This window comes from Passer domesticus, unplaced genomic scaffold, assembly GCF_036417665.1.
Source record: "Passer domesticus isolate bPasDom1 unplaced genomic scaffold, bPasDom1.hap1 HAP1_SCAFFOLD_287, whole genome shotgun sequence".
Classification (NCBI taxonomy): Eukaryota; Metazoa; Chordata; class Aves; order Passeriformes; family Passeridae; genus Passer; species Passer domesticus.
The window spans coordinates 4,677-32,500 of NW_026990066.1; the positions used below are offsets into that span (position 1 = coordinate 4,677).

The 27,824-nt window shown below is 46.6% G+C and overlaps 1 protein-coding gene across 1 annotated transcript; it reads left to right on the forward strand.

Moving 5' to 3' along the window:
* Positions 1-1,529: 1,529 nt before the first annotated feature.
* TGM1 (transglutaminase 1) lies at positions 1,530-27,634 on the forward strand (the record flags this gene model as incomplete). Its single annotated transcript, XM_064406514.1, is given in 12 exon segments — positions 1,530-1,577; positions 1,579-1,638; positions 8,855-9,029; positions 12,954-13,092; positions 14,119-14,222; positions 16,412-16,500; positions 17,713-17,866; positions 20,434-20,712; positions 23,019-23,179; positions 25,798-25,827; positions 25,829-25,935; positions 27,255-27,634. Coding segments are annotated over 12 exon segments (1,617 nt in total), but the record flags the coding sequence as incomplete, so codon positions are not given.
* Positions 27,635-27,824: the final 190 nt, after the last annotated feature.

The following is a 27,824-nucleotide window of genomic DNA, read 5'->3' on the forward strand; positions in this document are numbered from 1 at the left end:
TTTTGTCGGATTTTTTTGGGGAATTTTTGTGGATTTTGTGAAAAATCCCAAAATTTTGGAATTCCACAAAATTTAGCATCCAAAAATTGGGGAAAAATTAAAAAAAAAATGCCACCAGGAGTCACCATTTTCCCGCCATTTTCCCCGCCATTTTTCCCAATTTTGCCCAAATTTCGCCCAAATTTTGTCAGATTTTTTGGGGGAATTTTTGTGGATTTTGTGAAAAATCCCAAAATTTTGGAATTCCACAAAATTTAGCATCCAAAAATTGGGGAAAAATTAAAAAAAAAATGCCACCAGGACTCACCATTTTCCCGCCATTTTCCCCGCCATTTTTCCCAATTTTGCCCAAATTTCGCCCAAATTTTGTCAGATTTTTGGGGGGAATTTTTGTGGATTTTGTGAAAAACCCCAAAATTTTCGAATTCCACCCAATTTAGCATCCAAACATTGTGAAAAAAATCCCAAAAATTCCCCAACACTGGCGCCATTTTGATGCCATTTGGGTGCCATTTTATTGCCTTTTTTTCCCAATTTTTGTCAAATTTCACCCAAATTTTGTTGGATTTTTTGTTGGATTTTTCGTGATTTTTTGGAAAATCCAAAAATTTTGGAATTCCACAAAATTTACCATCCAAAAATTGGTGAAAAATTAAAAAAAATGCCACCAGGAGTCGCCATTTTCCCGCCATTTTCTCGCCGTTTTTCCGAATTTTGCCCAAATTTTGTCGGATTTTTTTTGGGGAATTTTTTTGATTTTTGTCAAAAACCCCAAAATTTTCGAATTCAACAAAATTTAGCATCCAAAAATTTGGAAAAAAATCCCCAAAATTCCCCCCAAATTGGCGCCATTTTGACGCCATTTGGGGTCCCATTTTGCTGCTGCCATTTTTTTGAATTTTCGCCAATTTTTGCCCAAATTTTGACAGATTTTTGGGGAAATTTTGGGGACTTTTGCGAATTTGAGAATCCACAAAATGTGGGATCCCAGATTGAGTTAAAATTCCCAAAATCCCCCAAATTGGCGCCATTTTGATGCCATTTGGGCGCCATTTTTTTGCCTTTTTTCCCAATTTTTGTCAAATTTCGCCCAAATTTTTTGTTGGATTTTTTGTGATTTTGTCAAAAACCCCAAAATTTTTGAATTCCACAAAATTTAGCATCCAAACATTGTGAAAAAAATCCCAAAAATTCCCCAACATTGGCGCCATTTTGATGCCATTTGGGTGCCATTTTATTGCCTTTTTTTTTCCAATTTTTGTCAAATTTAACCCAAATTTTGTTGGATTTTTTGGGGGGATTTTTTGGGATTTTGTGAAAAACCCCAAAATTTTCGAATTCCACAAAATTTGGAATCTGAAAATTGGGGAAAAATTTAAAAAATGCCACCAGGAGTTGCCATTTTCCCGCCATTTTCCCGCCGTTTTTCCGAATTTTGCCCAAATTTCGCCCAAGTTTCGCCGGATTTTTTTGGGGGTTTTTTTTGGGAAATCCCCGAAAACCCAAAAAGCCGGAATTTTGCCCCAAAGTTCGAGCCGGGCGTGCTGGAGGCGTGCCTGTTCATCCTGGACCGCCGGGGGGATGCCCCACAGCGCCCGCGGCGACCCCGTCATGGTGGCCAGGGTGGTGTCGGCCATGGTGAGATCTGGGGAAAATTCCGGCGGTTTTGGGAAAATTGGGGAAAATTTGGGGAATTTTGGGGTTTTGGGGGGGAATTGGGGGGATTTTGGGGTTTTTTAGGGGGGAATCTGGGGGATTTTGGGGAAAATTTTGGGGATTTAAGGAGGAGTTTTGGGAATTTTGGTGGGGAATTTTTGGGGAAAATTCCTGGGATTTTGGGGAAAATTTGGGGGATTTTGGGGAAATTTGGGATGTTTAGGGGGGAATTAGGGGGAAAATTTGAGGTTTTTTGGGGACTTCTGTGGTTTTTTAGGGGGGAATTTGGGGGAAATTTGGGGGATTTTGGAAAATTTGGGGCATTTTGGGGAATTTTGAGGGTTTTTTTGAATTTTGGGGATTTTTAGGGGGGAATTTGGGGGATTTTGGGGGAAATTTGCGGGATTTGGGAGAAAATTTGGGGGATTTTGGGGGGAAATTTGAGGGTTTTTGGGGACTTTTGGGGTTTTTAGGGGGGAATTTGGGGGATTTGGGGAAAATTTGGGATTTTTAGGGGTTTTTAGGGGAGAATTTGGGGGATTTTGGGTAATTTTGGGATTTTTAGGGGGGATTTTGGGGTTTTTTAGGGGAAAATTTGGGGGATTTTGGGAAAATTTGAGGGGGTTTTGGGGAACATTGGGGATTTTTGGGGGGGAATTTTGGGGATTTTGGGGAGAATTTGGGGGATTTAAGGAGGAGTTTTGATGGATTTGGGGAAATTTTTTGGGGAAAATTCCAGGGATTTTGGGAAAATTCGGGAAAATTTGGGGAAAATTTGGGATTTTTGTGGGTTTTTAGGGGGGAATTTGGAGGATTTGGGGAAAATTTGGGGAATTTTGTGGTTTTTTAGGGAGGATTTTTTGGAATTTTGTGGGTTTTTAGGGGGGATTTTGGGGAATTTTGGGGAATTTAAGGAGGAGTTTTGATGGATTTGGGGGGATTTTTGGGGGCAATTCTGGGGATTTGGGGAAAATTTGGGAATTTTGCGGTTTTTTTACAGGGGATTTTGGGGGATTTTGGGGGATTTTGAGGGTTTTTTGGGACTTTTGGCGTGTTTTAGGGGGGATTTTGGGGGGCATTTGGGTGATTTAAGGAGAAGGTTTGGTGGATTTGGGGGAATTTTTATTGGGGATTTTGGGGAAAATTTGGGGGATTTGGGGGAATTGTGGGAAAATTTGGGGGTTTTAGGGGGGATTTTGGGGAAAATTCAGGGGATTTTGGGAAAATTTGGGGTTTTTAGGGGGGAATTTGGGGGATTTAAGGAGGGGTTTTGGTGGATTTTTGGGGGGAAATTGGGGGATTTTGGGGAATTTGGGGAAAATTTGGGATTTTTGGGGTTTTTAGGGGGGAATTTGGAGGGTTTTGGGGGAAATTTGGGGGATTTAAGGAGCAGTTTGGGGGGATTTTGGGGGAAAATTCCTGGGATTTTAGAAGAATTTGGGGGATTTTGGGGAAAATTTGGGGGATTTGGGGAAAATTTGGGATAATTTGGGATTTTTGGGGCTTTTTAGGGGGGATTTTGGGGGAATTTTTCAGATTTTGGGAAAATTTGGGATTTTGGGGGGTTTTTAGAGGGGAATTTGGGGGATTTTGGGAAAGTTCCTGAGATTTTGGAAGAATTTGGGGGATTTTGGGAAAATTTGGGATTTTTAGGAGGGAATTTGGGGAAAATTTGGGGGATTTTGGGAAAATTCGAGGAGGTTTTGGGAAATATTGGGGATTTTTGGGGGGAGAATTTGGGGGATTTTGGGGAAATTTGGGGGATTTTGGGGAAAATTTGGGGGAATTCGGGGAATTTTGAGGTTTTTTTAGGGGGAATTTGGGGGATTTGGGGGAAAATTCAGGGGATTTTGGGAAAATTTGGGATTTTTGGGGGGTTTTTAGGGGGGAATTTGGGGGATTTTGAGGGGAATTCCTGGGATTTTGGGGAAAATTCGGGGGATTTTGGGGAATTTTGAGTTTTTTAGGGGGAATTTGGGGGATTTTGGGGGGAAATTCCTGGGATTTTGGGGAAATTTGGGGGATTTGGGGGATTTTGGGTAATTTTGGGTTTTTTAGGGGGGAATTTGGGGGATTTTAGGGAAAATTAGGGGGATTTTTGTTAATTTTGGGATTTTTTGGGAATTTTGGGGAAATTTAGGGGGAATTTGGAGGATTTTGCGAAAACTTGGGATTTTTTTTTAAATTTTGGGAGAATTTTTGGAGATTTGGGGGAAAATTTGGGGGATTTTGGGAGGAGTTTTGGTGGATTTGGGGGGATATTGGGGAAAATTCCCGGGATTTTGGGGGAAATTTGGGGGAATTTGGGGAATTTGGGGTTTTCTAGGGGGGAATTTGGGGGATTTAAGGGGAGGGTTTGATGGATTTGGGGGAAATTTCTGGGAATTTTGGGAAAATTTGGGCGATTTTGTGGGATTTTGGGGGAAATTTGGGAAAATTTGGGATTTTTAGGGTTTTTTTGGGGGAATTTGGGGGATTTTGGGGAAAATTTTGGGGATTTAAGGAGGAGATTTGGGAATTTTGGGGGAATTTTTGGGGGAAATTCCTGGGATTTTGGGGGAAATTTGGGGGATTTTGGGGCAATGTGAGGTTTTTTAGGGGGGAATTTGGGGAAAATTTGGGGGATTTTGGGGAATTTTGAGGGGTTTTTTGAATTTTGGGGATTTTTAGGGGGGAATTGGGGGGATTTGGGGGAATTTTGGGGATTTTTAGGGGAAAATTTGGGATTTTTAGGGGGGAATTTGTGGGAAAATTTGGGGAAAATTTGGGGGTTTTTTGGGAATTTTGGGGTTTTTTTGGGGGGAATTTGGGGGATTTGCGGGAAAATTTGGGGGATTTTGGTAAAATTTGGGAAAAGTTTGGATTTTTAGGAGGGAATTTGGGGGATTTTGGGAAAATTTGGGATTTTTAGGGGGGAATTTGGGGCATTTGGGGGAAATTTGGGGAAAATTGGGGAAAATTTGGGATTTTTAGGGGTTTTTTGGGGGAATTTGGGGGGGTTTAGGAGGAAATTTTGGGGGATTTAAGGAGGAGTTTTGATGGATTTGGGGGAATTTTTTGGGGAAAATTCCAGGGATTTTGGGAAAATTCGGGAAAATTTGGGGAAAATTTGAGATTTTGGGGTTTTTTAGAGGGGAATTTGGGGGATTTGGGGGAAATCTGAGTATTTTTGGGGATTTTTAGGGATTTTTTGGGGGGATTTTGGGAAAATTTGGAGGATTTGGGGAAAATTTGGGGAATTTTGTGGTTTTTTAGGGAGGATTTTTTGGAATTTTGGGGAATTTAAGGAGGAGTTTTGGTGGATTTGGGGGAATTTTTGGGGGAAATTCCTGGGAATTTGGCAAAATGTGGGAATTTTGGGGAATTTGGGGATTTGTGGCGCTATTTTGAGGGAGATATTTGGGAATTTTGGGGGGAAATTTTGAGGATTTTGGGGAGAAAATCCTGAGATTTTGGGGAAAATTTTGGGGATTTCGGGGAGAATTTTGGGGGCAAATTTTGGGAAAATTTGTGGGATTTGGGTGAAATTTTGGAGGATTTTGGGGGGACTTTTTGGGGCAAATTTTGGGGATTTTGGGAGAATTTTGTGGGGGAAAATCCTGAGGTTTTGGGGAAATTTGGGGGAAATTTTTGGCAAAAATTTCTAGGATTTTGGGGAGATTTGGGAGAAATTTTGGGGATTTTTGGGTAGATTTAGGGGGAATTAGGGAAAATTTTTGGGAGGAATTTTGGGGGGGGAAATTTGGGAATTTTTGGGATTTTTCGGGGGCGAAGTTGGGGAATTTTGGGCAAATTTTGGGAGGAGTTTTGGGGGGGATTTTTTGGGGGAAAATCCCGAGATTTTGGGGAAATTTGGGAGAATTTTGGGGGATTTTTGGGGCAAATTTGGGGAATTTTGGGGAGAAATTTTGGAGAGATTTTGGGGAGAATTTTTTTGGCATTTTTGGGGAAAATTTGTGGGATTTTGGGAGGATTTTTTGGAGGGATTTTTGGGATTTTGGGGGGAAATTTCCGGGATTTGGGGAAGAATTTTGGGGGAAATTTTGGTGAGTTTTGGGGGGAAATTCTTGGGGTTTTTGGGGGGATTTTGGGGTAAAATTCTGAGATTTTGGGGAAAACTGGGGGATTTTGGGGCAAATTTTTGGGATTTTTGGGAAACTGTGGTGGATTTTGGGGGGATTTGGGGTGGAATTTTGGGGGATTTTGTGGAAATTCCTTGGATTTTTTTGGTTTTTGGGATTTTGGTGGGGGGAATTTCTGTCATTTTGGGAGGTTTTTTGGGGAGGTTTGGGGTGAAATCCCAAAAAATTTGGGGAAAATTTGGGGGAGAATTTGGGAGATTTTTGGAGAAAATTTCTGGAATTTTGAGGAAAATTTTGGGGATTTTTGGGGGAATTTTTTTTTATTTTGGGGGGAAATTTGGGGAAAATTTTTGGGGATTTTGGGGCAAAAATTTCCTGGATTTTGGGGAAATTTTAGGGGGAAATTTTGGGGATTTTTGGAGGATTTGGGGGAAATATCCTGCAATTTTTTTTTGTGATTTTTGGGGTGAAATTCCTGGGATTTGGGGAAAAATTTGAGGGATTGGGAGAAAATTCCTGGGATTTTTTTGGGAAATTTTTGGGGATTTTTGGAGGATTCGGGGGAAAATTCCTGGAATTTTTGGGGTGAATTCTGAGGATTTTTGGCAAGTTCTTGGAATTTTGGGGGATTTGGGAGGAATTTTGGGAAGTTTGGGGAAAAATTTTGAGAATTTTTCGAATTTTGAGGTGAAATTTTGTCATTTTTGGCTGCATTTTTCCCAATTTGGGGCAGAAAATTTCAGGAATTTTGAGAAATTTTTGGGAATTTTTGGAATTTTAATATTTCCCAGGAATAATTTTGGGAATTTTGGCCTCTTTAGGGCGGAGTTTGGTGAGAATTTTCAATGTTTTAAGGTGGAATTTTTTGCAATTTTGAGCAGAAATTTTGGGATTTTCATCCCAAATTTTGGGAATTTTTGGGGAATTTTAAAATTTTAAGGATTTCACCATTCCAGGAATATTTTCAGGAATTTTGGCATCTTTAGGTTGGAATTCAGAGCAGAATTTTGCTGAGAATTTTGAGATTTTTGGGCAGAAAATTCGAATTTTTTGAGCAGAAATTTTGAGATTTTTGGGTAAAATTTTTCAGGAATTTTGGGATTTTTTTGAGGAATTTCAGAATTTTGGGAATTTCAACATTCCCAGGAAAAATTTTGCCAATTTTGGAGTCTCTAGGGTGGAGTTTTGGTGGGAATTTTCACCGTTTTGGGCACAAAATTTGGGAATTTGGAGCAGAAATTTCAGGAATCTTTAAAAATTTTCAGGAAATTTTGGGGGATTTTGGGGATTTTTTGGATTTTTTGGGAATTTTGACATTTTCCCAGGAATATTTCAGTGATTTTCGACTCTTTAGGGAGGAGTTTTGGTGGAAATTTTCGACATTTTGGGCTAAAAAATTCAGGATTTTGGGGCAAAAAAATTCCGGATTTTTGGGCAAAATTTCAGGAATTTTTGGGGATTTTTGGGAATTTTGGGATTTTTGGGACTTCGAGCTTTTCCCAGGAATATTTTCAGGAGTTTAGGGCAGATTTTGCGGTGGCTTTGGTGGAAATTCTCTGGGATTTTGGGTGGAATTTTTGTCATTTCAAGATGAAATTTTCCCAATTTTGGGCCAAAATTTTCCCAAATTTGGGGCAAAATTTCGGGAATTTTGGGATTTTTTAGGATTTTTATATTTTCCCAGGAATATTTTCAGGAATTTTAGAATCTTTAGGGCGGAGTTTTGGGTGGAAATTTTCACCATTTTGAGATGAAACTTTCGTCATTTTTGGTCGAGATTTTCCCAATTTTGGGCCAAAATTTTCCAGATTTTGGGGCAGAATTTTTGGGAATTTTGGGCTTTTTCCAGGATTTTGACATTTTCCCAGGAATTTCTTCAGGAATTTCTGAAGCTTTTGAATGGAAGGCAGGGCAGTTTTGATGTGAAATTTCATCGGTTTGGGCTGGAATTCTCACATTTTTCTTTCAGAATTTTGGGACTTTTTTTGGGAAATTTTTTGGATTTTTGGGATTTTTTGGAATCTTGACTTTTTTCCCAGGAATATTTTGACAAATTTTGGAAACTTTTGGGCGGCGTTTTGGAGGAAACCTCCATCATTTCACGCCGGAATTTTCGCGTTTTCGCTCCGAATTTCTTGGGAATTTTTGGGGGATTTTTGTGCAAAATTTTTCAGGAATTTTGGGAATTTTTGGGATTTTTGTGATGTTGATTATTCCCAGGAATATTTTCAGGAATTTAGGGCAGATTTTGGGGTGGCTTTGGTGGAAATTCTCTGGGATTTTGGGTAAATTTTCATTGTTTTGAGATGAAATTTTCCCAATTTTGGGCCAAAATTTTCCAGATTTTGGGGCAGAAATTTTGTGAATTTTGGGATTTTTTAGGATTTAGACATTTTCCCAGGAATATTTTCAGGAATTTTAGAATCTTTAGGGAGGAGTTTTGGGTGGAAATTTTCACCATTTTGAGATGAAACTTTCGTCATTTTTGGTCGAGATTTTCCCAATTTTGGGCCGAAATTTTCCAGATTTTGGGGCAGAATTTTTGGGAATTTTGGGATTTTTCCAGGATTTTGACATTTTCCCAGGAATTTCTTCAGGAATTTCTGAAGCTTTTGAATGGAAGGCAGGGCAGTTTTGATGTGAAATTTCATCGGTTTGGGCTGGAATTCTCACATTTTTCTTTCAGAATTTTGGGACTTTTTTTGGGAAATTTTTTTGATTTTTGGGATTTTTTGGAATCTTGAGTTTTTTCCCAGGAATATTTTGACAAATTTTGGAAACTTTTGGGCGGCGTTTTGGGGGAAACCTCCATCATTTTTTGCCGTAATTTTCTCGTTTTTGCTCCGAATTTCCTGGGAATTTTGGGGGGATTTTTGTGCAAAATTTTTCAGGAATTTTGGGAATTTTTGGGTTTTCCATGATTTTGATTATTCCCTGAAATATTTTCCAGAACCTCGGGATGTTTGGGCAGGATTTTTTGCCGGGAATTTGAGGCGTTTTGCGCCAGAATTTTCGCGTTTTCGCTCCGAATTTCTTGGAAATTTCGCCAATTTCACTTAAAAAACCCCAATTTTTTTGGGGAAAACGCCCAAAATCGGGGATTTTTGGGTTCCCAGGTGAACTCGCTGGACGACAACGGCGTGCTGGTGGGGAACTGGACCGGGGATTACTCGCAGGGCACGAACCCCTCGGCCTGGGCCGGCTCCGTGGGGATCCTGCGCAGCTTCCACGGCTCCGGCGCCCCCGTGCGCTACGGCCAGTGCTGGGTGTTCGCCGGCGTCGTCACCACCGGTCAGCGCTGGGCCGGACTGGTTTATACTGGGAGGGAACTGGGAGGGGGAGGAATGGCGAAAAAACGGTGAAAAAACGGCGGAAAACGGGCGAAAAATGAGGGAAATAGGAGGAAAAATGGGGGAAATGTGGATTAAAAGGGTTAAAAGTGGAGGAGAAAGGGTTAAAAATGGGGGTTTGAGGTTACTGGTTTGTACTGGTTTATACTGGGAGGGACTGGGAGGGGGAAAGGGCGAAAAAACGGGGGGAAAAGGTGGGAAAATGGTGAAAAAACGGTGAAAAATGGGTGAAAAATGGCAAAGAAAGGGTTAAAATGGGGGAATGGGGATTTGGGGCTACTGGTTTGTACTGGTTTGTACTGGGAGGGACTGGGAGGGGGAAAACAGTGAAAAAACGGGGGGAAAAGGGGGAAAAATGGCAAAAAAAAGGTGAAAAATGGGTGAAAAATGGGCAAAAAATGAGGGAAATATGGATAAAAAGGGGTTAAAAAGGGTTAAAAGGGGGTTTGGAGTTACTGGTTTGTACTGGGAGGGACTGGGAGGGACTGGGAGAGGGGAGAGGGTGAAAAAATGGGGGGAAAAGGTGAAAAAATGGCGAAAAAATGGTGAAAAACGGGCAAAAAATGAGTGAAATGTGGGGAGGAAAGGGTTAAAAATGGGGGAAATGGGGTTTCGAGTTACTGGTTTGTACTGGGAGGGACTGGGAGGGACTGGGAGGGGGGACAGGGTGAAAAAACGGGGGGAAAAGGGGGAAAAATGGCAAAAAACAGGTGGAAAATGGGAGAAATGTGGGGAAGATAGGGTTAAAAATGGAGAAGAAAGGGTTAAAGTTGGGTTTGGGGTTACTGGTTTGTACTGGTTTATACTGGGAGGGACTGGGAGGGGGAGAAATGGGGAGGAACAGCGAAAAAACTGTGAAAAACAGGCGAAAAATGAGTGAAATGTGGGGAAGAAAGGGTTAAAAATGGATCAGAAAGGGTTAAAAGTGGAGGAGAAAGGGTTAAAAATTGGGGAAATAGAGGTGTCGAGTTACTGGTTTGTACTGGGAGGAACTGGGAGGGACTGGGAGGGGGGACAGGGCGAAAAAACGGGGGGAAAAGGGGGAAAAAATGGCGAAAAAACGGTGAAAAATGGGTGAAATGTGGGGAAAATGTGGATAAAAATGGGATGAAAAGGGATTTGGGGTTACTGGTTTGGACTGGTTTGTACTGGTGTCATACTGGTTTATACTGGTTTATACTGGGAGGCACTGGGAGGGACTAGGAGGGACTGGGAGGGGGAGGAACGGCGAAAAAACGGCGAAAAAACGGCGAAAAACGGGCGAAAAATGAGTGAAATGTGGGGAAAAAAGGGTTAAAAGTGGAGGAGAAAGGGTTAAAAATGGGGGAAATGGGGGTTTGGGGTTACTGGTTTGTACTGGTTTGTACTGGTGCCATACTGGTTTGGACTGGTTTGTACTGGGAGGGACTGGGAGGGGGAAAACAGTGAAAAAATGGGGGGAAAAGGTGGGAAAATGGCAAAAAAAAGGTGAAAAATGGGTGAAAAATGGGCAAAAAATGAGGGAAATATGGATAAAGGGGGTTAAAAAGGGTTAAAAGGGGGTTTGGAGTTACTGGTTTGTACTGGTTTGTACTGGTTTGGACTGGGAGGGACTGGGAGGGACTGGGAGGGACTGGGAGGGGGGAGAGGGCGAAAAAACGGGGGGAAAAAGGTGGAAAAATGGCAAAAAAAAGGGTGAAAAATGGGTGAAATGTGGATAAAAATGGGTTAAAAAGGGATTTGGGGTTACTGGTTTGTACTGGGAGTGAACTGCTTTGTACTGGTTTCAAACTGGTTTGTTCTGGGAGGGACTGGGAGGGACTGGAAGGGTAGAAACAGCGAAAAAATGAGGAAAAAAGGGTGAAAAATGGGCAAAAATGAGGGAAATGTGGATAAAAAGGGGTTAACAAGGGATTAAAAATGGATATGGGGTTACTGGTTTGGACTGGTTTGTACTGGGAGGGACTGGGAGGGGGGAGAGGGTGAAAAAATGGTGGGAAAAGGTGGAAAAATGGCAAAAAAATGGTCGAAAATGGGTGAAAAATGAGTGAAATGTGGGGAAGAAAGGGTTAAAAATGGAGGAGAAAGGGTTAAAAATGGGGGAAATGGGGGTTTGGGGTTACTGGTTTGTACTGGTTTATACTGGGAGGGACTGGGAGGGGGGAGAGAGCAAAAAAATGGGGAGGAAAAATGGAAAAATGGCGAAAAAATGGTGGAAAACGGGTGAAAAATCAGTGAAATATGGCAAAGAAAGGGTTAAAAATGGGGGAAATGGGGATTTGGGGTTACTGGTTTGGACTGGTTTGTACTGGGAGGGACTGGGAGGGACTGGTTTCATACTGGTTTGGACTGGGAGGGACTGGGAGGGGATTTTGGGGGGATTTGGGGGCTCTAAAAGGGTCAAAAATGGGAAAAAATTGGGAAAATTTGGTGCTAAAGTCGCTTTTATACTGGTCTGTACTGGTCTGTACTGGTTTGTACTGGTCTGTACTGGTCTGTACTGGTTTGTACTGGTCTGTACTGGTCTGTACTGGTTTGTACTGGTCTGTACTGGTCTGTACTGGTTTGTACTGGTCTGTACTGGTTTGTACTGGTTTGTACTGGTTTGTACTGGTCTGGGCCGGTCCATACTGGTTTATACTGGTCTATACTGGTAGAACTCCAATCCACACCTCCATTTCATACTGGTTCATACTGGTTCATACTGGTTTATACTGACTTAAACCACTTTAAACTGACTTATATTGCCACATACTGGCTCATACTGGTTTGTACTGGTTTATACTGGTTTATACCGGTTTAAACTGGTTTATACTGGTCCATACTGGTAGAACTCCAACCCAGACCTCCATTTCATACTGGTTCATACTGGTTCATACTGGTTTATAGTGACTTAAACCACTTTAAACCGACTTATATTGCCATATATGGGCTTATACTGGTTTATACTGGTTTATACTGGTTTATACTGGTTTATACTGGTCCGGTCTGGTCCTTACTGGTCCATACTGGTCTGTACTGGTAGAACTCAAATCCAGAGCTCCATTTCATACTGGTTCATACTGGTTTTTACTGGTTTTTACTGATTTAAATGATTTTGAACTGACTTATATTGCCATATATTGGCTTATACTGGCTCATACTGGTTTGTACTGGTTTGTACTGGTCCAGACTGGTCCATACTGGTCTATACTGGTAGAACTCCAATCCACGTCTCCATTTCATACTGGTTCATACTGGTTCATACTGGTTTATACTGACTTAAACCACTTTAAACCGTCTTATATTGCCACATACTGGTTTATACTGGTTTGTACTGGTTTATACTGGTTTAAACTGGTCCATACTGGTCTATACTGGTAGAACTCCAATCCAGACCTCCATTTCATACTGGTTCATACTGGTTCATACTGGTTTATACTGACTTAAACCACTTTAAACTGACTTATATTGCCACATACTGGTTTATACTGGTTTGTACTGGTTTATACTGGTCTGTACTGGTTCATACTGGTTTACACTGGTAGAACCTCAATCCACACCTCCATTTCATACTGGTTCATACTGGTTTTTAGTGACTTAAACCACTTTAAACTGACTTATATTGCCACATACTGGTTTGTACTGGTTTATACTGGTTTATACTGGTTTGTACCAGTTTAAACTGGTTCATACTGGTCTGTACTGGTAGAACTCCAATCCACGTCTCCATTTCATACTGGTTCATACTGGTTTATACTGGTTTATAGTGACTTAAACCACTTTAAACTGACTTATATTGCCATATATGGGCTTATACTGGTTTGTACTGGTTTATACTGGTTTGTACTGGTCCGTACTGGTCGGGGCCGGCCCTTACTGGTTTATACTGGTCTGTACTGGTCAGTGCTGCGCTGCCTGGGGCTGCCCACCCGCACGGTGACCAACTACAACTCGGCGCACGACACCGACACCTCGCTGACCACCGACATCTACCTGGACGAGGCCATGCGGCCCCTGGAGCGCCTCAACACCGACTCCGTCTGGTACTGGGGCAGACTGGGAGCTACTGGTTTATACTGGGAGGGGCCGGGAGGGGGGGGAGGGCGAAAAAATGGGGAAAAAAGGGGGAAAAATGGGGGAAATGTGGGGAAATAAAGGGTTAAAATGGCGGAAATGGGGAGTTGGGGTTACTGGTTTGGACTGGTTTGTACTGGGTTATACTGGTCCGTACTGGTCCGTACTGGTTTATACTGGTCCATACTGGTCCGTACTGGTCCATACTGGTCCATACTGGTCCATACTGGTCCATACTGGTTTATACTGGTTTATACTGGTCCATACTGGTCCGTACTGGTCCATACTGGTCCGTACTGGTTTATACTGGTTTATACTGGTCCGTACTGGTCCATACTGGTCCGTACTGGTCCATACTGGTCCATACTGGTCCGTACTGGTCCGTACTGGTCCGTACTGGTCCATACTGGTCCATACTGGTCCGTACTGGTCCGTACTGGTCCGTACTGGTCCGTACTGGTTTATACTGGTCCATACTGGTCCATACTGGTCCATACTGGTCCGTACCAGTTTATACTGGTTTATACTGGTCCGTACTGGTCCATACTGGTCCGTACTGGTCTGTACTGGTTTATACTGGTCCATACTGGTTTATACTGGTTTATACTGGTCCATACTGGTCCATACTGGTCCGTACTGGTCTGTACTGGTTTATACTGGTCCATACTGGTTTATACTGGTTTATACTGGTCCGTACTGGTCCATACTGGTCCGTACTGGTCTGTACTGGTTTATACTGGTCCATACTGGCTTATACTGGTTTATACTGGTCCATACTGGTCCATACTGGTCCGTACTGGTCCGTACTGGTTTATACTGGTCCATACTGGTCCGTACTGGTCCATACTGGTCCGTACTGGTCCATACTGGTCCGTACTGGTCCGTACTGGTTTATACTGGTCCGTACTGGTCCGTACTGGTCCGTACTGGTTTATACTGGTCCATACTGGTTTATACTGGTTTATACTGGTTTATACTGGTCCGTACTGGGGCAGGAACTTCCACGTGTGGAACGACTGCTGGATGAAGCGCCCGGATCTGCCCCAGGGCTACGACGGCTGGCAGGTGGTGGACGCCACGCCCCAGGAGACCAGCAGCGGTACTGGTTATACTGGTTTATACTGGTTTATACTGGTTTGGGGGCTGGGGTTACTGGTTTGGACTGGGAGGGGACTGGGAGGGACTGGGAGGGACTGGGAGGGACTGGGAGGGGGTTTGGGGGTGGTGGGAGGGGATTAAAGGGTTAAAAATGGGGGGAAATGGCAGAAAAATGGGAAAATTGGGGTTTTTTATACTGGTTTATACTGGTTTGTACTGGTTTATACTGGTTTGTACTGGTTTGGGGTTGGGAGTTACTGGTTTGTACTGGGAGGGGACTGGGAGGGACTGGGAGGGGGTTTGGGGGTGCTGGGAGGGGATTAAAGGGTGAAAAATGGGGAAAATTGGGGGAAATTGCGGTTTTTTATACTGGTTTGTACTGGTTTATACTGGTTTGTACTGGTTTGTACTGGTTTGGGGTTGGGAGTTACTGGTTTGTACTGGGAGGGGACTGGGAGGGGGTTTGGGGGTGGTGGGAGGGGATTAAAGGGTTAAAAATGGGGGGAAATGGGGAAAATTAGGGGTTTTGTACTGGTTTGTACTGGTTTATACTGGTTTGGATTGGTTTTTGCCATTTCTACTGGTCCATACTGGTTTATACTGGGATGAGATTGGGAGGCACTGGGAGGGGGTTTGGGGTTACTGGTTTATACTGGTTTGGACTGGGGGTTACTGGCTTGCACTGGGATGGGACTGGGAGGGGATTCAGGGTTACTGGTTTATACTGGTTTAGACTGGTTTGGGGGTTTGGGGTTACTGGTTTGTACTGGGAGGGACTGGGATGAACTGGGAGGGACTGGGAGGGGTTTTGGGAGGGATTTTGGTCTTACTGGTTTATACTGGTTTATACTGGTTTGTACTGGTTTGAGGCCTGGGGTTACTGGTTTGCAATGGGATGGGACTGGAAGGGGTTTGGGGTTACTGGTTTATACTGGTTTGTACTGGTCTGGAATGGGTTTAGGTGTTTGGACTGGTCCATACTGGTCCGTACTGGTCCGTACTGGTTTATACTGGTCCGTACTGGTCCATACTGGTTTATACTGGTCCATACTGGTTTATACTGGTTTATACTGGTTTATACTGGTCCATACTGGTTTATACTGGTCCATACTGGTTTATACTGGTTTATACTGGTCCATACTGGTCCATACTGGTCCATACTGGTCCGTACTGGTCCGTACTGGTCCATACTGGTCCATACTGGTCCGTACTGGTCCATACTGGTTTATACTGGTCCGTACTGGTCCATACTGGTCCATACTGGTCCATACTGGTTTATACTGGTCCATACTGGTTTATACTGGTCCATACTGGTCCATACTGGTCCGTACTGGTTTATACTGGTCCGTACTGGTCCATACTGGTCCATACTGGTCCGTACTGGTCCGTACTGGTCCATACTGGTCCATACTGGTTTATACTGGTCCGTACTGGTCCATACTGGTCCGTACTGGTTTATACTGGTTTATACTGGTCCGTACTGGTCCATACTGGTCCATACTGGTTTATACTGGTCCATACTGGTCCATACTGGTCCGTACTGGTTTATACTGGTCCGTACTGGTCCGTACTGGTCCATACTGGTTTATACTGGTCCGTACTGGTCCATACTGGTCCATACTGGTTTATACTGGTCCATACTGGTCCATACTGGTTTATACTGGTTTATACTGGTCCATACTGGTCCATACTGGTCCGTACTGGTCCATACTGGTCCGTACTGGTCCATACTGGTCCATACTGGTCCATACTGGTCCATACTGGTTTATACTGGTCCATACTGGTCCATACTGGTTTATACTGGTCCGTACTGGTCCGTACTGGTCCATACTGGTCCATACTGGTTTATACTGGTTTATACTGGTCCATACTGGTTTATACTGGTTTATACTGGTCCATACTGGTCCATACTGGTCCATACTGGTCCATACTGGTTTATACTGGTCCATACTGGTCCATACTGGTCCATACTGGTTTATACTGGTCCATACTGGTCCGTACTGGTCCGTACTGGTCCATACTGGTTTATACTGGTTTATACTGGTTTATACTGGTCCATACTGGTTTATACTGGTTTATACTGGTTTATACTGGTCCATACTGGTTTATACTGGTTTATACTGGTCCATACTGGTCCGTACTGGTCCGTACTGGTCCATACTGGTTTATACTGGTTTATACTGGTTCCAGGGCTGTTCTGCTGCGGGCCCTGCTCCGTCACCGCGGTGAAGAACGGCGACGTCTTCCTCAAGTACGACACGCCCTTCGTCTTCGCCGAGGTGGGCGGGGCTCGTTATGCAAATGAGGGGTTAATTAGGCTGATTATTATCTATACTGAATTGCGCTATAGGGTGACAATTAATTATGCTAATTGCACAAAACCTGGGGCTAATTACCCTAATTAGGAGCCACAGCTGATCCCCCAGATTCATGGGTGAATAGATATGCAAATGAGCTCATGAATTATGCAAATGAGGCTGGCGAACAGCCACAAAGGCAGCAGCAGCTGACAACCCCTAATTACACAAACCCTGGTGTTAATTACCCTAACGACAAAACCTAATTAGTGGTGCTGCTGAGGGGAGTCACTAATGACACTAACCGCCAAATTAATATGCAAATGAGCTGAATAATTATGCAAATCCCAGGTGAACAGCAACAAGCTGCACTGTGGACATTCCTTAATTACACAAAACCCGGGGCTAATTACCCCAACGACAAAACATCATTAACAACGCTGCTGAGGGCACTTAGAAGCGATTCTAGGGATCCTAATAATATGCAAATGAGCTCATTAATTATGCAAATCCCAGGTGAACAGCCCCAAGATTCACTGGCAGCGTGACCCCTAAGAGGGGATTGTGGTGGTGTCCTAATTACAGATATCAGGGGTTAATTACCCTAATTAGGAGGCATAGGTATTGCAGCACCCGAGGAAGGTGATCACTATGCAAATGAGCTCATTAATTATGCAAATCCCAGGTGAACAGCGACAAGGTGTACTGGCAGCGGCAGGCGCACTGGGGCTTCATGGTGGCACCCTAATTACACAAACCAGGGGTTAATTACCTTAATTGGGAGCCAGAGCTAATGCAGCACCTTAAAAGGCCGATCGCTATGCAAATGAGCTCATTAATTATGCAAATCCCAGGTGAACAGCCCCAAGCTGCACTGGCAGCGTGAGCCCTAAGGGGGGATTGTGGTGGCGCCCTAATTACAGATATCAGGGGTTAATTACCTTAATTGGGAGGCAGAGCTAAACCTGCAGGTGGGGGGGCACGGATCGGCATGCAAATGAGCTCATTAATTATGCAAATCCCAGGTGAACAGCCCCAAGCTGCACCGGCAGCGTGAGCCCTAAGGGGAGATTGTGGTGGCGCCCTAATTACACACGGCAGGGGTTAATTACCTTAATTGGGAGGCAGAGCTAATGCAGCACCTGAGAAGGATGGTGGTTATGCAAATGAGCTCATTAATTATGCAAACGGCAGGTGAACAGCGACAAGGTGTACTGGCAGCGGCAGGCGCACGGCGGCTTCGCCGTGGTGCACGTGGAGGAGGGGGCGATCGGCCGCAGGATCAGCACCGTGGGGGCCGGCTCTGCGGCCAGAGTGGACATCACTGACCAGTACAAACACCCCGAGGGTCAGTGAGTGACCCCTGAGTGACCCTGAGTGACCACTGAGTGACCACTGAGTGACCCCTGAGTGACCCCTGAGTGACCCCTGAGTGACCCCTGAGTGACCACTGAGTGACCACTGAGTGACCCCTGAGTGACCCCTGAGTGACCCCTGAGTGACCACTGAGTGACCACTGAGTGACCCCTGAGTGACCCCTGAGTGACCCCTGAGTGACCACTGAGTGACCACTGAGTGACCACTGAGTGACCACTGAGTGACCCCTGAGTGACCACTGAGTGACCCCTGAGTGACCCCTGAGTGACCACTGAGTGACCACTGAGTGACCCCTGAGTGACCCCTGAGTGACCCCTGAGTGACCACTGAGTGACCACTGAGTGACCCCTGAGTGACCCCTGAGTGACCCCTGAGTGACCACTGAGTGACCACTGAGTGACCACTGAGTGACCACTGAGTGACCCCTGAGTGACCACTGAGTGACCCCTGAGTGACCCCTGAGTGACCACTGAGTGACCACTGAGTGACCCCTGAGTGACCCCTGAGTGACCACTGAGTGACCACTGAGTGACCCCTGAGTGACCCCTGAGTGACCCCTGAGTGACCACTGAGTGACCACTGAGTGACCCCTGAGTGACCACTGAGTGACCCCTGAGTGACCCCTGAGTGACCACTGAGTGACCCCTGAGTGACCACTGAGTGACCCCTGAGTGACCCCTGAGTGACCACTGAGTGACCCCTGAGTGACCACTGAGTGACCCCAGAGTGACCCCTGAGTGACCACTGAGTGACCCCAGAGTGACCACTGAGTGACCACTGAGTGACGACTGAGTGACCACTGAGTGACCACTGAGTGACCACTGAGTGACCCCTGAGTGACCAGTGAGTGACCACTGACCGAGTGACCACTGAGTGACCATTGAGTGTCTCAAGTGACCACTGAGTGACCCAACCAATGACCAATGACCCAACCAATGACCAATGACCCAGCCAATGACCAATGACCAATGACCAATGACCAATGACCCAACCAATGACCAATGACCCTACCAATGACCAATGACCAATGACCGAACCAATGACCCAACCAATGACCAATGACCCAACCAATGACCAATGACCCACCCCATGACCAATGACCAATGACCCAACCAATGACCAATGACCAATGACCCAACCAATGACCAATGACCCACCCAATGACCAATGACCCAACCAATGACCCAACCAATGACCAATGACCAATGACCAATGACCCAACCAATGACCAATGACCCAACCAATGACCCAACCAATGACCCAACCAATGACCAATGACCCAACCAATGACCAATGACCCAACCAATGACCCAACCCTTGACCAATGACCCAACCCTTGACCAATGACCCAACCCTTGACCAATGACCCAACCAATGACCCAACCAATGACCAATGACCCAACCAATGACCAATGACCCAACCAATGACCAATGACCCAACCAATGACCCAACCAATGACCAATGACCCACCCAATGACCAATGACCCAACCAATGACCAATGACCCAACCAATGACCCAACCAATGACCAATGACCCAACCAATGACCCAACCAATGACCAATGACCCACCCAATGACCAATGACCCACCCAATGACCAATGACCCACCCAATGACCAATGACCCAACCAATGACCAATGACCAATGACCCAACCAATGACCAATGACCAATGACCAATGACCCAACCAATGACCAATGACCCAACCAATGACCAATGACCACTGACCCAACCAATGACCAATGACCCAACCAATGACCCAACCAATGACCAATGACCCAACCAATGACCAATGACCCACCCAATGACCAATGACCCAACCAATGACCAATGACCCAACCAATGACCCAACCAATGACCAATGACCCACCCAATGACCAATGACCCAACCAATGACCAATGACCCAACCAATGACCCAACCAATGACCAATGACCCAACCAATGACCAATGACCCAGCCAATGACCAATGACCAATGACCAATGACCAATGACCCAACCAATGACCAATGACCCTACCAATGACCAATGACCAATGACCGAACCAATGACCCAACCAATGACCAATGACCCAACCAATGACCAATGACCAATGACCCAACCAATGACCAATGACCAATGACCCAACCAATGACCAATGACCCAACCAATGACCAATGACCCAACCAATGACCCAACCAATGACCAATGACCCAACCAATGACCCAACCAATGACCAATGACCCAACCAATGACCAATGACCAATGACCCAACCAATGACCAATGACCAATGACCCAACCAATGACCAATGACCCAACCAATGACCAATGACCCACCCCATGACCAATGACCCAACCAATGACCCAACCAATGACCAATGACCCAACCAATGACTCAACCAATGACCAATGACCCAACCAATGACCAATGACCCACCCAATGACCAATGACCCACCCAATGACCAATGACCCAACCAATGACCAATGACCCCCCCAATGACCAATGACCCAACAATGACCACTGACCCAACCGTTGACCGCTGCCCGTTGCCCGGCAGGCTCGGAGGAGGAGCGCCGCGCCGTCTCCTCGGCCACGTCGCACGGCTCGCGGCCGCGGCAGCGCGGGCCGGCCTCGGCCGGGGAGGTGACGCTGGCCGTGGCCGCGGCGCCGGCCGTGGCCGGGGCCGAGCTGGAGCTGCGCGCCGCCGTGGGCAACCGCGGCGCCGAGCCGCGCACGCTGCGGCTGCGGCTGTCGCTCTGCGCCGTGCGCTACACCGGCGTGGCCGGCGCCGCCTTCCGGCAGGAGCAGCACCGCCGCACGCTGCCCCCGGGACAGGGTGAGCACTGGGGGGGACTGGTTTATACTGGTTTGGACTGGGAGGGACTGGGAGGGGTTTTGGGGTCACTGAAACGGGGAAAATGGGGGGAAAATGGGGAAAAAATGAGGAAAAATGAGGAAAAATGGGTGTTAAGTCCAGAATTTGATACTGGTTTATACTGGTTTGTATTGGTCTGGTACTGGTTTATACTGGTTAGGTACTGGGTTATACTGGTTTGGACTGGGAGGGTGTTTGGGGGTCAGCAAATGGGGAAAAGTGGGGAAAATGGCAGAAAAATTTGGGCTAAATGGGTGCTAAAAGCAGGATTTGATACTGGTTTATACTGGTTTGGTACTGGTTTGTACTGGTTTATACTGGGAGGGACTGGTTTATACTGGGAGGGACTGGTTTATACTGGTTTATACTGGGAGGAGATTTTGGTGGGGGGGTTTGGGGTCACCAAAAGTGGGGAAAAAATGGGGGAAATTCGGTGTTGAACTCCGTGTTTGGTACTGGTTTGTACTGGTTTGGACTGGTTTGGACTGGTTTGGACTGGTTTGTACTGGTTTGGACTGGTTTGTACTGGGAGGAGACTGGGAGGGACTGGGTTATACTGGCTTGTACTGGTTTGGACTGGGAGGGACTGGTTTGGACTGGTTTGGTACTGGTTTGGACTGGTTTGGTACTGGTTTGTACTGGTTTGGACTGGTTTGGACTGGTTTGGACTGGTTTGGACTGGTTTGTACTGGTTTGGGCTGGTTTGGACTGGGAGGAGACTGGGAGGGACTGGGTTATACTGGTTTGTAGTACTGGTTTGGACTGGGAGGGACTGGTTTGTACTGGGGTGTCCCCAATGTCCCCAATGTCCCCAATGTCCCCAGTGTCCCCAATGTCCCCAATCCCCCCAATGTCCCCAATGTCCCCAATGTCCCCAGTGTCCCCAATGTCCCCAATGATGTCCCCAATGTCCCCAATGTCCCCAATCCCCCCAATGTCCCCAGTGTCCCCAATGTCCCCAATGTCCCCAATGCCCCCAATGTCCCCAATGTCCCCAATGTCCCCAATGTCCCCAATGCCCCCAATGTCCCCAATGTCCCCAATGTCCCCAATCCCCCCAATGTCCCCAGTGTCCCCAATGTCCCCAATGTCCCCAATGCCCCCAATGCCCCCAATGTCCCCAATGTCCCCAATCCCCCCAATCCCCCCAATGTCCCCAATGTCCCCAATGTCCCCAATGCCCCCAATGTCCCCAATGTCCCCAATGCCCCCAATGTCCCCAATGTCCCCAATGCCCCCAATGTCCCCAATGTCCCCAATGCCCCCAATGTCCCCAATCCCCCCAATCCCCCCAATGCCCCCAATCCCCCCAATGTCCCCAATCCCCCCAATGTCCCCAATGTCCCCAATGTCCCCAATGCCCCCAATGTCCCCAATGTCCCCAGTGTCCCCAATGCCCCCAATGTCCCCAATCCCCCCAATGTCCCCAATGTCCCCAATCCCCCCAATGCCCCCAATGTCCCCAATCCCCCCAATCCCCCAATGTCCCCAATGCCCCCAATGTCCCCAATCCCCCCAATGCCCCCAATCCCCCCAATCCCCCCAATGTCCCCAATGTCCCCAATCCCCCCAATGCCCCCAATGTCCCCAATCCCCCCAATGTCCCCAATGTCCCCAATGCCCCCAATGTCCCCAATGCCCCCAATGTCCCCAATCCCCCCAATGCCCCCAATCCCCCCAATCCCCCAATCCCCCCAATGCCCCCAATGTCCCCAATGTCCCCAATGTCCCCAATGTCCCCAATCCCCCCAATCCCCCCAATGTCCCCAATGTCCCCAATGTCCCCAATCCCCCCAATCCCCCAATGTCCCCAATGCCCCCAATGTCCCCAATCCCCCCAATGCCCCCAATCCCCCCAATCCCCCCAATGTCCCCAATGCCCCCAATGTCCCCAATGTCCCCAATCTCCCCAATGCCCCCAATGCCCCCAATGTCCCCAATGTCCCCAATCCCCCCAATGCCCCCAATGCCCCCAATGTCCCCAATGCCCCCAATGTCCCCAATGCCCCCAATGTCCCCAATGTCCCCAATGTCCCCAATGTCCCCAATGTCCCCAATGCCCCCAATGTCCCCAATGCCCCCAATGCCCCCAATGCCCCCAATGTCCCCAATGTCCCCAATCCCCCCAATGTCCCCAATCCCCCCAATGCCCCCAATGCCCCCAATGTCCCCAATGTCCCCAATGTCCCCAATGCCCCCAATGTCCCCAATGTCCCCAATGCCCCCAATGTCCCCAATGTCCCCAATGCCCCCAATGTCCCCTTTAGAGGACACGGTGACGATGGCCGTGCCCTACGCCGAGTACCGGCCCCACGTCGGGGACCAGGACGCGCTGAAGCTGACGGTGGCGGCCGCGGTGCAGGAGAGCGGCCAGGTGCTGGCCAAGGAGCTGCTGGTGCGGCTGCACACGCCCGAGCTCACCCTCACGGTAACCAAAAACGCCGGAATTCACCCCAAAAAAATCCCGAAAAATTATCACAAAAATTACCCAAAAAATCCTCAAAAAATCGCCAAAAAATCGCAAAAAAATGGCAAAAAAAATCACAAAAATGTGGGGTTGGGTTGCTGCACACACCCGAGCTCACCCTGAGAGTAGCAGACACAAAAACCCTAAAAACCCCAGAAATTACCCCAAAAAAATCCCCGAAAAAATCCCCCCAAAAAATCCTGAAAATACCCAAAGAAATCGCAAAAAAAAATCGCGAAAAAAATCGTGAAAAAAATGGGAAAATTCGGGGTTGGGTTGCTGCACAGGCCCGAGCTCACCCTGACGGCAACCAAAAACCCCTGAAATCACCCCAAAAAAAATCCCCAAAAAAATCCCCCCAAAAAATCCCGAAAATCCCCCAAAAAATCCCCCAAAAATCCTGAAAATACCCAAAGAAATCGCAAAAAAAATCGTGAAAAAAATGGGAAAATTCGGGGTTGGGTTGCTGCACACGCCCGAGCTCACCCTGACGGCAACAGCCCCAAAAACCCCAGAAATCACCCCAAAAAAAACCCCCAACATTGATCACAAAAATTCCATTAAAATACCCAAAAAAAATCCCCCAAAAATCGCAAAAAAATCACAAAAAATGGCAAAAAAAAAAGGCAAAAGTTGGGGGTTGTGTTGCTGCACACGCCCGAGCTGACGCTCATGGTAAGGGAAAAAATCCCAAAAACCCCAGAAATTACCCCAAAAAAATCCCAAAAATAATCCCTGAAAAATATCCCGAAAATTCCCCAAAAAATCGCAAAAAAAATCGCAAAAAAAATTGTGAAAAAATCCCCAAAAAATAGCAAATATTTGGGGTTGTGTTGCTGCACACGCCCGAGCTCACCCTGAGAGTAATGGTCACAAAAACCCCAAAAATGCCAGAAATCACCCCAAAAAATCCCCCCCCAAAAATCCTGAAAATTCCTCAAAAAATTGCTAAAAAAATCCCCAAAAAATCGTTGAAAAATTGGGGTTCTTTAGGGCAGAGTTCCTGCACGCGCCCGAGCTCACCCTGACGGTAACAGGAAAATCCCAAAAAACGTGGGAATCACCCCAAAAAAATCCCAAAAAAATAATCCCCCAAAAAAATCCCGGAAATCCCCCAAAAAATCACCAAAAAAATCTCAAAAAAAATCCCACAAAAAATCACAAAAATTAGGAAAAAAAGGCAAATATTTGGGGTTGGGTTGCTGCACACACCCAAGCTCACGCTGACGGTAACGGCCCCAAAAACCCCAGAAATCACCCCAAAAAAAAAACCCCAAAAATTACAAAAATCACGCAAAAAATCCCAAAAATCCACCCAAAAAATCCCCAAGAAATCACCAAAAAAATCACAAAATTCCCAAAAAAATCTGGAAAATTTGGGGTTCTCTAGGGCTGGATTGCTGCACACGCCCGAGCTCACCCTGACAGTAACGGGAAAAAACCCAAAAAACGTGGGAATCACCCCAAAAAAATCCCCCAAAAAATCACAAAAATTCCCCCAAAAAATCACAAAAATCACCCAAAACATCGCAAAAATTTGAGATTGGGTTGCTGCACAAGCTCGAGCTCACCCTGACGGCAACGGGAAAATCCCAAAAAACGCGGGAATCACCCCAAAAAAAAATCCCCTAAAAAAAAAACCCAAAAAATCCCCCCAAAAAAATCCCAAAAATCCACTAAAAAAATCCCCATTGGTTTCAATGGGTAGACCTGTTGTCTCTAAACCCCCATTGACTCTAATGGGTAGACCTGTTGTCCTTGACTCTCCATTTACTTCAATGGGTAGACCTGTTGTCCAAAACCCTCCATTTACTTCAATGGGTAGACCTGGTGTCCGAAATTCCTCTGACTTGAATGGGGGTAGACCTGTTGTCTGAAGCTCCCCATTGACTTCAATGGTAGACCTGTTGTCAAAACCTCTCCATTTACTTTAATGGGGGTAGACCTGTTGCCTGAAAATCTCCATTGCCTTTAATGGGTAGACCTGTTGTCCAAAACTTTCAATTTACTTTAATGGGGGTAGACCTGTTGTCCAAAACTCCCCATTGACTATAATGGGGGTAGACCTGTTGTCCAAAACTCCCCATTGACTTTAATGGGGATAGACCTGGTGGCCATAAATCCCCATTTACTATAATGGGGGTAGACCTGTTGTCCTTTAATCCCCATTACCTTTAATGGGGGTAGACCTGTTGTCCAAAACTCCCCATTTACTTTAATGGGGGTAGACCTGTTGTCCAAAACTCCCCATTGACTTTAATGGGGGTAGACCTGTTGTCCTTGAATCTCCATTTACTTTAATGGGTAGACCTGTTGCCCAGAGGATTTTGGGGCCAAAATCACCAATTTTGGGCCGAAATCTTACATCTTTCACACTAAAAATCATCATTTTCAAGCTAAATCAAATCATTCTGGGCTAAAAATTATAAATTCAGGGTCAAACACAAGAACCTGGGAGTGATAATGAGTTAAAATGATGAAAAAAAGGGGATTTTTGGGGTAAAAAAAGGGGATTTTTTGGGGGTAAAAAATGTGGGATTTTTTTGGGGTGAAACGCGGGGATTTTGGGTGTCCCGCAGCTGCTGGGCCCGGCCGTGGTGGGCGAGGATGGTGGCGGTGCAGGTGGTTTTCCAGAACCCTCTGCCCGAGCCGCTGAACGGAGCCTCGCTGCGCATGGAGGGCGCCGGCATCTCCTGCCCCAAACCCGTGTCGCTGGGGTGAGGCTGGTTCATACTGGTTTATACTGGGAGGGACTGGGAGCGGGGAAATGGGGGGAAAATGGGAAAAAATGGTGAAAAATGGGTGAAAAATGGGTGAAAAATGGGTGAAAATGGGGTTTAAATTGGTTTAGAATGGGTCAAAAATGGGTTAAAAGGGGTTAAATTTGGATTTGAGGTACTGGTTTATACTGGGAGGGACTGGGAGGGGCTGGGAGCGGGGAAATGGGGGGAAAAGGGGGGAAAATGGGAAAAAATGGGGGGAAAATTGGGAAAAAAGGGTGAAAAATGGGTGAAAATGGGTAAAGAAGGGGTTAAAAGGGTTAAAAAGTGGTTAAAAATATTTAAAAGGGGATTTGGGGTTACTGGTTTGTACTGGTTTATACTGGGAGGGACTGGGAGGGGGGAAATGGGGGGAAAGGGGGGGAAATGGTGAAAAAAGAAGGAAAAATGGGTTAAAAAGGGTTAAAAACGGGTTAAACTTGCAATTAGGGTTACTGGTTTATACTGGTTTATACTGGTACGTACTGGTTTGTACTGGTCCATACTGGTCCGTACTGGTCCGTACTGGTCCGTACTGGTCCATACTGGTCCGTACTGGTCCGTACTGGTCCGTACTGGTCCGTACTGGTCCATACTGGTTTATACTGGTCCGTACTGGTCCTTACTGGTCCGTACTGGTCCATACTGGTCCGTACAGGTCTGTACTGGTCCGTACTGGTCCGTACTGGTTTATACTGGTCCATACTGGTCCATACTGGTTTATACTGGTCCGTACTGGTCCGTACTGGTCCATACTGGTCCATACTGGTCCATACTGGTCCGTACTGGTCCGTACTGGTCCATACTGGTTTATACTGGTCCGTACTGGTCCTTACTGGTCCGTACTGGTCCATACTGGTCCGTACAGGTCTGTACTGGTCCGTACTGGTCCGTACTGGTTTATACTGGTCCATACTGGTCCATACTGGTTTATACTGGTCCGTACTGGTTTATACTGGTCCGTACTGGTTTATACTGGTCCGTACAGGTCCGTACTGGTCCATACTGGTCCGTACTGGTTTATACTGGTCCATACTGATCCATACTGGTCCGTACTGGTTTATACTGGTTTGTACTGGTCCGTACTGGTCCGTACTGGTCCATACTGGTCCGTACTGGTCCGTACTGGTCCATACTGGTCCGTACTGGTCCGTACTGGTCCGTACCGGTCCTTACTGGTCCGTACTGGTCCGTACTGGTCCATACTGGTTTATACTGGTCCGTACTGGTCCGTACTGGTCCGTACTGGTCCTTACTGGTCCGTGCCGTCCCCGCAGCTCGCTGGGGGCGGGGCAGACGCTCCGGCTCAGCCAATCGGTGACGCCGCTGCGCGCAGGACAGCGCCGCCTAGCGGCCGCGCTGGAGAGCGCCGCCCTGCCCCCCGTGCACGGCAGCGTCCAGTTCAGCGTGGGAACTGGGAGCACTGGGAGCACTGGGAGCACTGGGAACCTGACTGCGAGCACCGGGAACCTCGCTGGGAGCGCTGGGAATGCCGGGAGGAGGAGGAGGAGGAGGAGGGGGAGGCCTGGGGGCAGCACGGGGGGGTGAACTGGTTTATACTGGGAGCACTGGGAGCCTGACTGGGAGCACTGGGAGCACTGGGACCCATACTGGGAGCCATACTGGGAGCCACACTGGAGCACTGGGAATGCTGGGAGGAGGAGGAGGAGGGGGAGGCCTGGGGGCAGCACGGGGGGGTGAACTGGGAGCACTGGGAGCACTGGGAGCCTGACTGGTCCATACTGGGAGCACTGGGAGCACTGGGAGCTGTCACTGGTCCATACTGGGAGCACTCTGGTCCATACTGGGAGCACTGGAAGCCTTACTGGTCCATACTGGGAGCACTG